The sequence below is a fragment of the Prionailurus bengalensis genome, chromosome B4 (genome assembly GCF_016509475.1).
Source record: "Prionailurus bengalensis isolate Pbe53 chromosome B4, Fcat_Pben_1.1_paternal_pri, whole genome shotgun sequence".
Lineage (NCBI taxonomy): Eukaryota > Metazoa > Chordata > Mammalia > Carnivora > Felidae > Prionailurus > Prionailurus bengalensis.
Window position 1 is genome coordinate 24970809 of NC_057358.1, and position 14395 is coordinate 24985203.

At 39.3% G+C, this 14395-nt stretch overlaps 1 protein-coding gene across 3 annotated transcripts in view; it reads left to right on the forward strand.

Moving 5' to 3' along the window:
• Nucleotides 1-13798, forward strand: part of YME1L1 (YME1 like 1 ATPase) — a 63106-nt gene extending 49308 nt beyond the window's left edge. For 2 of the 3 annotated variants that reach the window (XM_043563486.1, XM_043563488.1), the window contains one exon: nt 503-4649. In XM_043563486.1, the coding sequence (XP_043419421.1) occupies nt 503-646 (144 nt within the window). In that variant the 3' untranslated portion in view covers nt 647-4649. Of the gene's footprint in view, nt 1-502; nt 4650-11103 lie in introns of those variants that run through there. The other variant, XM_043563487.1, reaches the window with a different exon arrangement.
• Nucleotides 13799-14395: the final 597 nt, after the last annotated feature.

Sequence of the window (14395 nt, forward strand, 5' to 3'; positions counted from 1 at the left end):
CATGATAATTTGTACTACTTTATACTTTCCTTGATTTTGATTATTTCACTGGAACATAAAAGTTTTATTCAGAATGTCTGATGATGTCTATTTGTAATAATTGTGTTATGTTTCTTTGACCTACCTATGCTTTTTGGTGTTGGTCAATTGATGTTGTCACAGACTGACAGTGAGCTGTTACCAAGGAAAAGAACAGAAAAGTAGATCTTTTCTGGCCATTTCAATTGTACAAATGGGTGAAATCTCACAAGGTAAAAGGAACAAAACCTCCCTTTCCTTTTTACACATGTATATTGAATAGAGAAGTAGATTTCTTTGTTCACAGACCTTACTTTAAAAGTAAGTACAATGTGTACTTTTATATCTTTATGTAGCTCCTTGTCTAAGTAGTCCTCAGTTATCCATGTGATAGATTTTCAGGTTAAGAATAGAATGTTTGTTTCTTATTTATGGTTTTTGCTTATCCTTTCTGCCTCTTAGATACCTGCTTTTTCCATTTCAGGACTCATACGAACGAGCAAAACACATCTTGAAGACTCATGCAAAAGAGCATAAGAATCTAGCAGAAGCTTTACTAACCTATGAGACCCTGGATGCCAAAGAAATTCAAATTGTTCTTGAGGGAAAGAAATTGGAAGTGAGATGATAACTCTTAAAATGGATGCATTGCTGGTTTTACTGCAAGAATATATAAGTAGCATTTCAGTAGTCTCCTTTTGCAATGCTTTTCTCCCATTCTTGACTTAGTATCATCACTTAAGGGTCTGAAACTCTATGTTAGTCTTTTGTCACATTTAATCTAATTTTGGTTATTCTCATGATGACACCTATTGCAAATTATCAGCCCATAGCAAATATGTTAAAGAAAATAAAGAACTATTAGGATTGAAAACAGCTGGTTTGAGCAATGTCAGTCAGTTATTAAGTTGAAAATAAGTAATGATTTTATGGGTGGTTCCTTTACCAGATGTGAATTAAAATTGTGCCTTGGGCTCTTGGGAAGTATTTTGTACTTGGCAGAGTAAAATTGTTGAAGGATTGTCTTTGTGTTTAGCTGGTCCCACTTACCTTTGATAAAGAAATGATACCATTTGGCTGTTGGTGAACCATATTTCTATATAGGTCAGTGGAAACTTCATTAGGAAGCACTTAATTATGCTCCAGATTGTCCATATAGAAAATAGTTCTGTTTTTGTTTTTGTCTGTCAAAGAGTAGAGAATTGTAAACATCTAGCTATCATCAGAATTTAAATGATTATAATCTTTTAGAAATGCAGCTTGCATTTTCATTGTCTTTTTTTTAACATCATTATCACTCATACTAATGAAATTTATTTCAAAGCAGCAAGTATCTTGTTAAATAAAAAGTAACTCACTTCAAATTCTGAATAACTATATAATTGTGCTTGGTATTGAAAGAAAAATTAACCCCAAATCTCAGTACCTTCTAAGTGAACTTTGGATTACCCTGTGTTAGAAATGGAAAGTTGTGTTTGCTTTTCATTCAGATTTTGTGAATATGAACATGTTGTTACAGGATTTACAGATGACTTTATTTAACTCAATAGAAAAATTATTTTAGAGCTCATTGTATTGGTTTTACAACCAAATTATATTCTTGAAGTGATTTTATTAAAATTATCTACAGTTTTCTAATAACTTTTAAGCTGTATATGGTCTTCATTGAAGAAGTTCATAGAGGGAGTTTGCTATACAATATCCTTTTCTCTTTTTTTTAATGTAATTCTAAATTTTGATCTAATTTCAAATTTATAGAAATGTTACCAAAATAATAAAAGGAACTCCTATATACCCTTGGTCCAGATACACCATCCCATTTGTTAATTGCCCACCTCCCTTTCTCCCTTTCTTTTCTCCTTTCTTCTTCCCTCTCCCCCTCTCTGGTATATATGTATGTATGTACACGTGTCTTTGTGTGGATGCATGTTTTTATTTTTCTTGGATAGACTTCTAATATTGACATTGCTAGGTCATGTAGTAAATTTCTGTTTACCTTTTTGAGAACCTGATGAACTGCATCTACATCATTCTGTACATCTTCTACAGTACTTATAGTCTCTCTTTTTGATAAAGCCATTCTAGTGTGAATGAAATACTAGCTCATGGATCTAATTTACATTTATCTACACTAGTGATATTGAGCATCCTCTCCTTTTTTATTGGCCATTTGTATATTTTCTTTGGAGAAATGTCCATTCAGACCACCCCATTACTTTTGGGTTGTTTGTCTTATTACATGTTGTAAGAGATATATATTCTAAGTACAGTTCCCTTATCTTGCTTTTTTGATCCAGTCTGACAATCTCTGTTATTTGAATGGAGTGTTTAGTTCATTCAAATTTAGTATTGATATAAATTGTCTTTACATCTCCCGTTGTGCTTTTTGTTTCCTGTTTCTCATATCTGAAGAGATCCTTGTGTTCTTCCTTTTTTGAGTTACATATCACTGGTTGACCTAGGTATGACTGTGCGCATCTTATCAGTCTGCGTTAATTCTGGTAAAATGGAGGAACTTTATTTCAGTAGATCTCATTTTCTTCTCTGTGCCCTTATTTTCATATGTTATATCTGTGCATGTTACAGCAACTCAACAATACAGTGATGTAACTAGTGCTTTATATAATTTTATTTCTTCAGTCTTTGCTGAGAATGGTTTTTATTTTGCCTTTGTGTTTTGAGGGGGGATAGTTTTGCTGGCTATAGAATACGTGGTTGACATTTTTTTTTTATTCACTCGTTTTGAATATGTTATCCCACAGACTGCTGGCCTCTATTATTTTTTGTTAAGAAGTCGTATGTTAATTGTAATTCTGGTCTCCCTTTGTGATAGGTTTTTTTCTCTTGCTGATCTCAAGGTTTTGTTTTGTTTTGTTTTCTCTTTGTCTTTTACCAGTTTGACTATGATGATGTGTTTAGGTATGGATCTCCTTATGTTTTTCCTAGTTGGGATTTATTGAGCTTCACGTGTAGATTAATATTTTTCATCAAATTTAAGCAATTTTTGGCAATTATTTCTTCAAATACATGTATCTGTCCTTTTCTATCCATTCCTTCTGGGATTCTCCTGACATGTGTTGTTGGTACATTTAATGTTAATCTGGTCTCTGAGGCTTTGTTTTCTTCATTGTTTTTTCTCCCTGTCCTTTTGAGATTGAATGATTTCTGTTGATTCTTAAATTCACTCATTCTTCTGCCATCTCAAATCAATTGAATTTTCCATTTCAGGTACTATATTTTTCTGCTCTAAGTTTCCATTCAATTCTTTCATTTACTTTGTATCTTTTCATTGAGATTCTTCTTGCATTGCATCATTTTCATCATGGTTTTCATTAATTCTTTAAACATGGCTTCCGTTAGTTCTTTGAACATGTTCATAGAGCTGCTTTTAAATCTTTGCTAAATCTACCATCTGGAAATACTCAGGCAGTTTTATGTAATGCTTTTCTTCCTTAGTGAGGGTCATACTTTCTTGTTTCTTTGCTTTGTAATCTTGTTGAATTACAGATAATGTAGCAATTATGGATTCTGCTTTAGTAACAGTAACTTGCTTCCAGTTAATTTATGAAGTTCCTCTCTACTACAGTGTGCAGCCATTGATGTCTCTTGTTCATTTTTAAAATTTTTAAGATCTTGCTTCCTGAGGGTTGCTGCTGTGCCTGCCTAGCTTAGCATTTAGGCAAAGATTGGACAGAAGTTGTGTTCAAACCGCATCATTCAGGCTTTCCACTCTGCTGATGGATCTGTGTGGGCTTGCAAGTCCATTCAACATTTGGGTCATTTTCAAGACTGCTCTGGTTTTTGCTTTCTAACAGGCTTTTTGCTTCTCCTTTTTTGTGTATGTGCACGCCTTGGCAACCATGGATACGTGGGTGGTTTGAACCAGCTTCAGTTTCTACTCTGCATGCCTCTGGTAAATCTGGAGTATATGGAGTGCTTATCAACTCCAGATGGCTGTCTTACCTCCCAGAACTTCCAGTGAAATACCTTGCTACTCTTACCTTGTTTGCCCCAGACAGGACTGCACCCTCAGTCTAGATAACTCTGTGTGCTTAGCGTGGAGATCACCACTTTGACTCACTCTGCATCAGGTCAAGCAAGTCCCTTCTGACAGTGGCAGCAAGTTCTGACGTGGAAAGTGAGAGCACAGCACCACAGACTCACACAGCTCTTACCAAATTTCAGTGATTTTCATGAATAAACACTTCTTAGTTTATTACAGGTCTTTAGTTAGTTCCAGAGTGCTGTAATGGTTTTTATTCCACTTCATAGTTTGTTTTGTTTTGTTTTTTAAGTGGGAATGATTTGTCAACCTCCTCACCTCATCGTACTGAATCTCCCTCACTTATTTTGAATCATATTCCAACCAAAGCTGTTTAATAAGAATGGACTTAGGGAGGACTGGTAAACTTTGCAGAGCTATCCATTCAAAGCTACCAGAATGCCACCGTTTGACATGTAACCTCTATCTATTAAATTGAGTACTTTTGGTAATGGATACATGTTTTATTTTAGATATTTGTATTTGTTTATATTCATTTTAAAGTAAATACTGAGTTACTTCAATCCAGCTGGTTATATTTCTTACTGTAAGTATGCAGTATTTTAATAAAATATGTTGGTGGAATGTAGACTTGATCTTTGGACTGAAAAAATAACACCTAGTAGTGGTCATAAGAATTTGGAGAGTTGATACATTTGAACTGAGGATTTTATTTCTATGCAAATTTTCCTGCCCCTAGTTTTTCACAAGTGAATCCCAGTTCTTATAAGCAAGAATGTGGATCCCCCACCCCACTTAGACCACAGACTTCCTTTATAAAGTTCTATATAAATGCTATGTTGCTGTCAGTTGCATCATACAGTAATACAATGAGTAGGTAATCTGTTCTGAATTTGAGAATGCATTTAATAGGAAAGAAAACAGCTAATTTAAAGCTGCCAAAGGAGAAGGGTGAGAAGGTACTCATTTCTCATAAAACCTAATTGGGGGGGGGGGGGCGCCTAGGTGGCTCAGTTGGTTAAGCATCTGACTCTTGACTTTGACTCAGGTCATGATCTCACAGTTCGTGAGTTCGAGCTCCACATCGGGGTCTACTCTGGCAGTGCAGAGCCCGCTTGGGATTCTCTCTCTCTCTCTCTCTCTCTCTCTCTCTCTCTCCCCCTCTCTTTCTCTGTCCCTCTCTTGCTTACTCTCACTCTCTTTCTCAAAATAAGTAAATAAACTGAAAAATTAAAAAACAAACTAATTTGAAGGGCTTGATATGAGTCTCTTGCAGTTCTGGAAATATAAGTTTTTGACTTATACTCAGGAAAGCTGAGAGGGTGGATAAGGTGCTTTGCCTAATGAAGGGAGAAGAATCCTAATGTGTTGAGACCATCCCGCACTCTCAGCATTTGGTTTGACAAAAACTGCTTGAGTGCTTATGAAGGACCAGATATTTGTCAAGAATGAAGGAGAGAGAACCATTGTGGGGGATCCATTTACCATACAAAAGGGTTGCTTAGAGGTACAAAGAGGCCTCAGAAGAGGATAGTCCAAAGTGGATCTCTGGATTCCTTGAAAGCTAAGAAGAAAGAAAACCCACAAGAATGGATTGCATTAACTCAGGTCAGGGGAGTTGCAGGTGAAGACAGCTATGAGTACAGGAATGCCCCTGAGAGAAAGTCAACTTTAAAATAATTGCAGGGCGGGGGATGCCTGGGTGACTCAGTTGGTTAAGTGTCCAACTTTGGCTCAGGTCATGATCTCACAGCTTGCGAATTTGAGCTCCGTGTCTGGCTCTGTGCTGACAGCTCAGAGCCTGGAGCCTGGTTTGGATTCTGTGCCTCTCTCTCTCTCTCTCTGCCCTTCCCCTGCTCATGCTCTGTCTGTCTGTCTCTCTCTCTCTCTCTCTCCCTCCCTCTCTCTCTCTCTCTCTTCTGTGTCTCCCTCTCTCTCTCTCTCTGCCCTTCCCCTGCTCATGCGCGCTCTCTCTCTCTCTCTCTCTCTCTCTCTCTCTCTCTGTCAAAAATAAGTAAACATTAAAAAAAATTTTTTTAAATAATTGCTTGGGTGCCTGGCTGGCTTATCAGGTAGAATATGTGACTCCCTCTCTCTTTTTTTTAATGTTCATTTATTTTGAGAGGCAGAGAGTGTGTGCATATGTGTGAGTGAGGGAGGGGCAGAGAGAGCTGGAGAGAGAATCCCAAGCAGGGATTATCCGTGCTGTCAGCAGGGAGCCCTACTCAGGGTTCAATCCCATGGACCATGAAATCATGACCTAAGCAAAATGAAGAGTCAGACACTCAGTCAACTGAGCCACCCAGGTGCTCCTAGAGCATGTGACATTTGATTTCAGGGGTCATGAGTTCAGGCCCCACGTTGGATATGAGGTTACTAAAAACAAACAAACAAAACACACACACACCAAAACCGTAAAATAAACAAATGAATGAATGCACGCATGCCCAATCCAGCATGCTCAAAACCATTTTACGAAGTGTCAGCCAGATAACTCAACCACCCCTTACAGTTGACCCTGCAAGGTCAGACCATAGTTAACCAGCTGAGAGAGGAGGGATGGAATTAGGCAGGAAAGGAGAAAAGGACCATGCCAGCCTTCTACCCCTGCTGCAGGTGGTTAGCCTGTAGCCTGGCCTGGCTGATTAACTTTGACTTGCGGTGATTTTCTAATTTTACAGGGCTGGCTGGACATTCTGTTTCAGTGCTTTGTGAGTTAAAACAATTCTATGGACGTTCCATTACTTGAAAGATTTTTCAACTTGGATTGGGAGAAAAATACCTGAATATTTGCTAATGGGAGGTGATGTTGCCATCTGATTATATCCCATGAGTCCAAAATAGTGGTTACAGGGGCGCCTGGGTGGCGCAGTCGGTTAAGCGTCCGACTTCAGCCAGGTCACGATCTCGCAGTCCGTGAGTTTGAGCCCCGCGTCAGGCTCTGGGCTGATGGCTCAGAGCCTGGAGCCTGTTTCCGATTCTGTGTCTCCCTCTCTCTCTGCCCCTCCCCCGTTCATGCTCTGTCTCTCTCTGTCCCAAAAATAAATAAACGTTGAAAAAAAAAATTCAAAATAGTGGTTACATATAATAAGATTTCGGGGGCGCTTGCATGGCTCAGTCGGAAGAGTGTGTGACTCTTGATCTCAGGGTTGTGAGTTCCAAGTCCCACGTTAGGTATAGAAATTACTAAAAAAAATTTTAAAGATAAAAGATTTTTGTTTAAACGCTTTTTTTGTGGCTACAATTCCATTCATGTGATTTCTCAAAATCTGAAATAGTTCTATCACAATTGTGTGTAGAATATGTATGTGAATATGTCATTTTTAACTTTTTTAATGTTTTTGTTTATTTTTGAGACAGACAGAGACAGAGCATGAGCAGGGGAGGGGCAGAGAGAGGGAGACACAGAATGTGAAGCAGGCTCCAGGCTCTAAGCTGTCAGCACAGAGCCCGACGCGGGGCTCGAACTCACAGACTGTGAGATCATGACCTGAGCTGAAGTCGGACGCTTAACCGACTGAGCCACCCCGGCGCCCCCAGTCACCTTTAACTTTTTAAACAAAACTTGTATTATCTTGGTATTTTTATATGATTTTTCTATTGTACTTTTTATAGCTTACTATTTTTTTCCCTTAAAATTCCTAATTTAGAATTCCCCTAATTTGGTTGTTACTTCCCCCGATTTGTTACCAAAATTCTATCGTTTTGGGGTGCCTGGGTGGCTCAGTTGGTTGATGCCCGACTTTGGCTCAGGTCATGATCTCACACTTCATGAGTTCAAGCCCCACATTGGGAGCCTGCTTGAAATTCTCTCTCTCTCTCTCTCTCTCTCTCTCTCTCTCTCTCTCTCTCCCTCTCTTTCCGTCTCTTTCTCTGCCTCTTTCCCATGTGCTCAGTCGCTCTCAAAATAAATAAATAAACTTAAAAAATAAGTAAACCTTAAAAAATTAATACTGGGTTTATTTTGTTTATTTTTGAGAGAGAAAACATGAGTGAGTAGGGGAGAGGCACAGAGAGGACAGAGTATCTAAAGTGGGCTCTGCACTAACAGCAATGAGCCTCATGTGGGGCTTGAACTCACGAACTGTGAGATCATGACCTAAGCCAAAGTTGGACGTTCAACCGACTGAGACACCCAGGCGCCCCAAAATGAGTACTTTCAATATTGAAAGAGCTAATCCAAGGATTTACCAGAATTATTTACTTATTTTATTGCTAAATTAATAAGGCAAGGAAAGTCCTTTCTGATGACCACTTTTAGTTGGTCACAGCTCTTATTTCCCCCTTTACTCTGTTGCTAACATTCTATGATTATGTTAAAATTCAGGAATTACCTTGTGGTGTCCTTCTTTGCTCTCCCTTTCATACTGGTAAACTCTAAGGTTATTTCCTTGGTTCTCTTATCTTCTCTCCATATTCTTCTATCTGTATGCTGGTGATTTCATAGTCTTTCTTTCTCTCCAGCCCTTCTATTAAGGTTTATGTCCAGCTGTTTTCGCGGTTTCTCCAGGCATTACATGTGTACTTTGGCAACAAGCTGTTCTCTAATTGTTTCTCGGTTGACATCCTACCACCTGATGGTGAGTTCTAGGAAGCAATCTTGAACATGTTATCTCTAGGACTAATAGAAGTGCTTTTTAGGTAGTCAGCTAATAAGTTTTCGGTGAGTGAAAGAATAATAGGCACTCATAGGTTTATTATCCTGATTATCTCACCATTGGGCAGAGCACTGGAATAGATGGATTAAACTCTCCCTAGAAGGTTAAATAATGCTATAGAGACTATTAGGTGATTTTCATTTCTGAAAATATCCTAGTGAGTACAACAGTAAAGGAGATACCTTTTAAGTGACTGGAATGTATTATAGAGGAATATCTGATTTCTTCTTAGAAGATAAAGAATGCAAGGTAGGATTGTGTGCCAGGCTTATAAAGTGTCTGGCGCACAGAAGGACCCATCAAATGAAAAGATTAAGACCTCTAGCATGAAATTCTTTAAGGTGTTCTGGATTGGTTTCATAGAAGATGTGCTTTATCTTTGATCAACTGATTGCTACCATTCATGTTCTAAATTAAATGTCTTACATACATTTGTTACTATTAATGAAAGTCTCTTAAAATTCAACCTCAGGAGACAATTTTGTGAATTTTTCATATATCTATTTGTAGTGCTGGGAGATTCCAGACTTGATTTTAAAATTAGAGATGGACTGGGGCGCCTGGGTGGCGCAGTCGGTTAAGCGTCCGACTTCAGCCAGGTCACGATCTCGCGGTCCGTGAGTTTGAGCCCCGCGTCGGGCTCTGGGCTGATGGCTCAGAGCCTGGAGCCTGCTTCTGATTCTGTGTCTCCCTCTCTCTCTGCCCCTGCCCCGTTCATGCTCTGTCTCTCTCTGTCCCAAAAATAAATAAACGTTGAAAAAAAAAATTTTTTTTTTAAATTAGAGATGGACTTCATAGAGAATGGGGCAGATGGAGAGGCAGGTGGATCAAACTTTAAATATTTAAAATTAAATGTTTAAATTAAGTATTAAAATTAAAATTTAAAAGCCTTTAACTATTTAAAGACTTCCTGTAATCATTAATCAGATCCATGCCAAATTCTCTACTCCCCAAATTTGCACAAGTAAACGCCACAGTTTCCATTAATTATGTGTTAGGACCATGTAAAGTGGGTGACTGTGTTTTCCCTTAGGAAGAATGTATTCAAGCTGTGTTTTTTGGGGCTTCTGGGTGGCTCAGTCGGTTAAGCATCTGACTTAGGCTGTGGTCATGATCTCACAGTTCGTGGGTTTGAGCCCCGCGTCGGGCTTCGTGCTGACAGCTTAGAGCCTGGAGCCTGTTTCAGATTCTGTGTCTCCCTCTCTGCCCCTCCCCTGCTCGTGTTCTGTCTGTCTCTCTCAAAAATAAATAAACATTAAAAAAAAAAAACAAACCTGTGTCTTGTTTACTGCACACCTCTAATGGAGTTTCTAAGTTGAATTTTACCATTAGTAATCAGATGCAGTCTTTTATTGGAGTTAAAAATAATGAAATAGATTATTTGATGTTGCAAAAAAGTGAAAAATCTCTTTCCCATTTTCCAGATCTCTTGTTTCTCTTCTTATATTGTCTTGTGAACTTACCAAGTGGTCAGATCAAATCAGGATGTTTTTGTGAAAAGATGGGCATCTCCTGAGTAGGTCCTGGATTTAAATAGCAGTGGTTACAATTCAAAGAAAGAATATATCACCTGGACTCTGAAGGAAACAGATGTATAGTGCTAGTCTCTCTGTAGCTGCCATCTTACTATGTTTAAGTGGATACATTTCACTTAAATGTGCTTATCATTCACCTTTCATCTTTTCTGCAGAGCAGAAAGGATTTAAGGCCCTCCCCTTAAGTTTTGCTACTCTTCACAGTCCTGAAAGCATGTTAAAGACCAGCTGTTCTTAAGCCTGAGATGTTAGTTATGTCTGTGTAACTCCTAGAAATTATCAACCAGGTGATGACAAAGACAGAGTTGGAAGAAGATGGAAGAAAATGAGACAAAATATAAAGGCAACTGGAGAAGTTGGTTGCTAAAGGCTTTTCAGGAAGAACAAAAAGTCTTCTTTTTATGTTATTTTGAAATAATCTTGGTTATCTGCAAGAAGCTGTCACGGTTGTAAGTCAAAACTATGAAATGACAGTGATAAGAAATTTGTGACTGTAGCAAGGTGAAGCCTGGTATAAAATTTTCACGGATCGGGAGAGCACAGCACCCACCAGGTAGAATGGCAAGTTGCCAGTATTAGCTCTGCTATGACAATGGTTCAATTTTGAAAATTTTTAATTTCGGGGTTGGCTGAGTGGCTCAGTGGGTTAAGCATCTGACTTCAGCTCAGGTCATGATCTTGTGGTGAGTTCGAGCCCCACCTCAGGCTCTGTGCTGACAGCTCAGAGCCTGGGGCCTGCTTCAAATCCAAAGTCTCCCTGTCTCTCTCTGCCCCTCCCCCACTTGTGCTCTTGCTCTTTCTCTCTCAAAGATAAACATTAAAAAAATTAAAATTCTTAATTTTGATGAAAAATCATGTTTCATACTGTTATAGCAGAAAAAGACTTCAGAATTCATACAGATTCCATAGGGGAGAAGTGTAGGGAAAAAAAAAACAAGACCAAGCTGAAAATTTAAATTGTATTCCTAATCTGAGATTTTTTTTTTAAGATTTTTAAAGTTTATTTTATTTATTTATTTTGAGAGAAAGAGAGAGAGAGAGCACAGGGGAGCGGCGGAGAGAGAGGGAGAGAGGGAATTCCAAGCAGTCTCTGTGCTGTCAGCGCAGAGCCCAGCATGGGACTTGAACTCATAAACTATCAGATCGTGACCTAAACCGAAATCAAGAGTCAGACACTTAACAGACTGAAAACCAGGTGCCCCCCGCTAATCTGAGTTTCAATCTTTGAAAGTTACAAAGAAAAGATACGGGGGCACCTGGGTGGCTCAGTTGGTTGAGCATCTGACTTCAGCTCAGGTCATGATCTTGTGTTTTGTGAGTTCAAGCCCCACATTGGGCTCTGTGCTGTTAGCACAGAGCCTGTTTCGGATCCTCTGTCTCCCTTTGTCTCTGTCCCTCCCCTGCTTATGCTCTCTCAAAAAATAAATTAAAAAAAGAAGAAGAAGAGTTACAAATATCCCCTTCTGCCTAAGGAATCTCAATCACAGATGGTGTCTGCTCTGGATAGGTGGGGAATATGGCTAGAGGGGGTACAAAGATGGTGAAAAAATTCTCTAGTCATAAACTGCTTTCGTAAGCAGAAATTTTCCTAGAAGGGATTAAAGAGATGTGCGGTATGTTGCGTACACCCTGGGACAAAGACTTGGTCTTAGCACTGACAGCCCTGTGGCCCAAGAACCCCCCAGTCCTAAGCACACTGGAGAACCCACTTGAGTTCTGGAGGTCAGAGGTCTGAAAATCCCACTAAAGCCAAGCTGTTGGCAAGGCTGCATTCCTTTCTGAAGGTTCTAGAGAAGAATCCATGTTCTTGTCTTTTCCAACTTCTAGAGGATTCCTAGGCTCATAGCTCCCTTCCATCTTCAGAGCCAGTAATGGCCTGTCGAGTCTTTCTCACACCATTCTGACACTTCCATCTCCCTCTTCTTCATTTAAAGGACCCTTGTGATTACATTAGACCTGCCTGGATAATCCAGCGTAATCATTTTAGCAACTTATTAGTAAACTTAATTCCATCTGCAACCTTAATAGCCTTGCTTGCCATGGTATCAACATTCACAGGCTCCAATAATTAGGATGTGGACATCTTTGGCAACCATTACTCTACTGATAACCACACTCCCCTTTTTCCTTCATAGAGATTTCCCTAGTAAATCTCTTTCACATCTAGTCCTGCCTAAGCATCTGCTTATTTGAGGACTCCACAAACACAAGTGGTGCTGGGAGTGGTCTGAGGAAACAGGTTTTGAGACTGCCTTACAGCCAAAAACAACACCATTGTGAGTGGCACATGGGGCATGGGTATTCCCTAGCACAAAGCAGTTGTGACCTTGAAAAAAAATTCCAGGTACAGGAACTTTGAAAGATATGGACGGAACATATCTATAAAATGGTAGACCCACTTCTCTAAATATATATATACCAAGAGAAATGAAAACATGAATCCATACAAATGTTCACAGCTACGTTGTTCATAATAGCAAAAAAAGTGGAAACAGCTTAAATGTTCAAGTGAAAAATGGATAAACAAAATGTGGCATATCCATAAAATAGAATGTGATCTGGCCATAAAAGGAACTAAGTACTAATAAATGCTGCAACATGGATACAGTGGGTTGAAAGGTGTCCCTCCAAAAGATATGTCCATGTCCTCACTCCTGGAAGCTGTGAATGTGACCTTTGGAAAAAAGGTCTTTGTAGATGTACTTATGGATTTTGAGATAGATCATCCTGGATTATCTGGTTGGCTATAAATTCACTGACATATCCTTACAAAAGACACAGAGGAAAGACAGGGAAAACAGGAGAAAACCATGTGAAAACAGGTAGAGGTTACACTGATGCCCCACATCAGAAACTGGAAGAGGCAAGGAAGGATTCTATACTAGATGTTTTGGACAAAGTATGGCCTTGCAGACACCATGATTTCAGAATACTGGCTTCTAGAACTGTGAGAATAAATTTCAGTTCTTTTAAGCCACCAAGTTTGTGTTCTTTATGATAATTAGTTGCAGCAGCTCTAGGAAACTAATATAACGGATATAACTGAAAACATTTTGCTAAGTGAAAAAAGCCAGTCATAAAAGACAACATATCATTCATTTTTTAATTTTTATTTTCTTATACTTTTTTAAGACTTTTTTTTTTTGAGAAAGAGAGCAAGTAGGGCAGCGACAGAGCGGGGGTGGGGGGACAGAGGATCAGAAGTGGGCTCCATGCAGACAGCAGACAGCCCGATGAGGGGCTCAAACTCACAAACCATGAGAGCGTGACCCAAGCCAAAGTTGGACACTTCACTGACTGAACAATCCAGGCCCCTCTTTAATTCCATGTATATGAAATGTCCAAAAGAGGAAAATCTATCAAGACAAAAAATAGGTTAGTGGTTACCCAGGGTCAAAGGGTTGGAAAGAAATGGAGAGTAACTGCTAGTGGGTATAGGGTTCCTTTCTGGGGTAATGAAAATGTCAAAATTGATCGTGCTGATAGTCGCACAATTCTGTGAATTTCTAAACAATTGAATTGTCCACTTTAAACAGGCAAATTATATATGAATTGTATTTCAACAAAGCTGTTTTAAAAAGCTATCTGGGTACTGCAAAGTTGTATCTTTATCCTGGATTAGGATAATGAGAAAGTGGCAGAAGTTAACAAGCAGCAAAGGTTAAGTGCTACAGGACCTCTTTGGAAGTTCACACAGAGGCCCTAACCTGCAATGGAAGAGCAGAAACTGAAAGAATAAATTGAAGATCTGATAGAGTTGCAGAGTGCCAGGGATGTTTAAGTGCTCAGCCAAGGCAAGTATACTATCCCAAGTTCAGGGCCACTGAGAATATCTAGACACTAAGATAAGATAGGGACATCAGGTTGTATACCCGTGAGGATGTCAATTCTGCAGACCCCACTAAGTCCTCATGGGTGTAGCTCTGTAGGCCCAGCCTTGCCTCGTAAGTACTAGCACGTACCCCATGCTGGAAGACTTTGCAGAGGCTTCTCCCAGACAAGGCAATAGGTGTCCCCTCAGGAGCTGCACCCACATCCTCTCTTAGTTGCCAGGCTGATAATTTGGGTTAAATCCCACTATAACCAGGCGGGGGATGTGCTGGACTTCATAAAGGAAGAAGAGATTACCAAACAAGCTGTAAGAAGTAGTATGTACACGCACAAGCTAGGGTGAGTAGCCT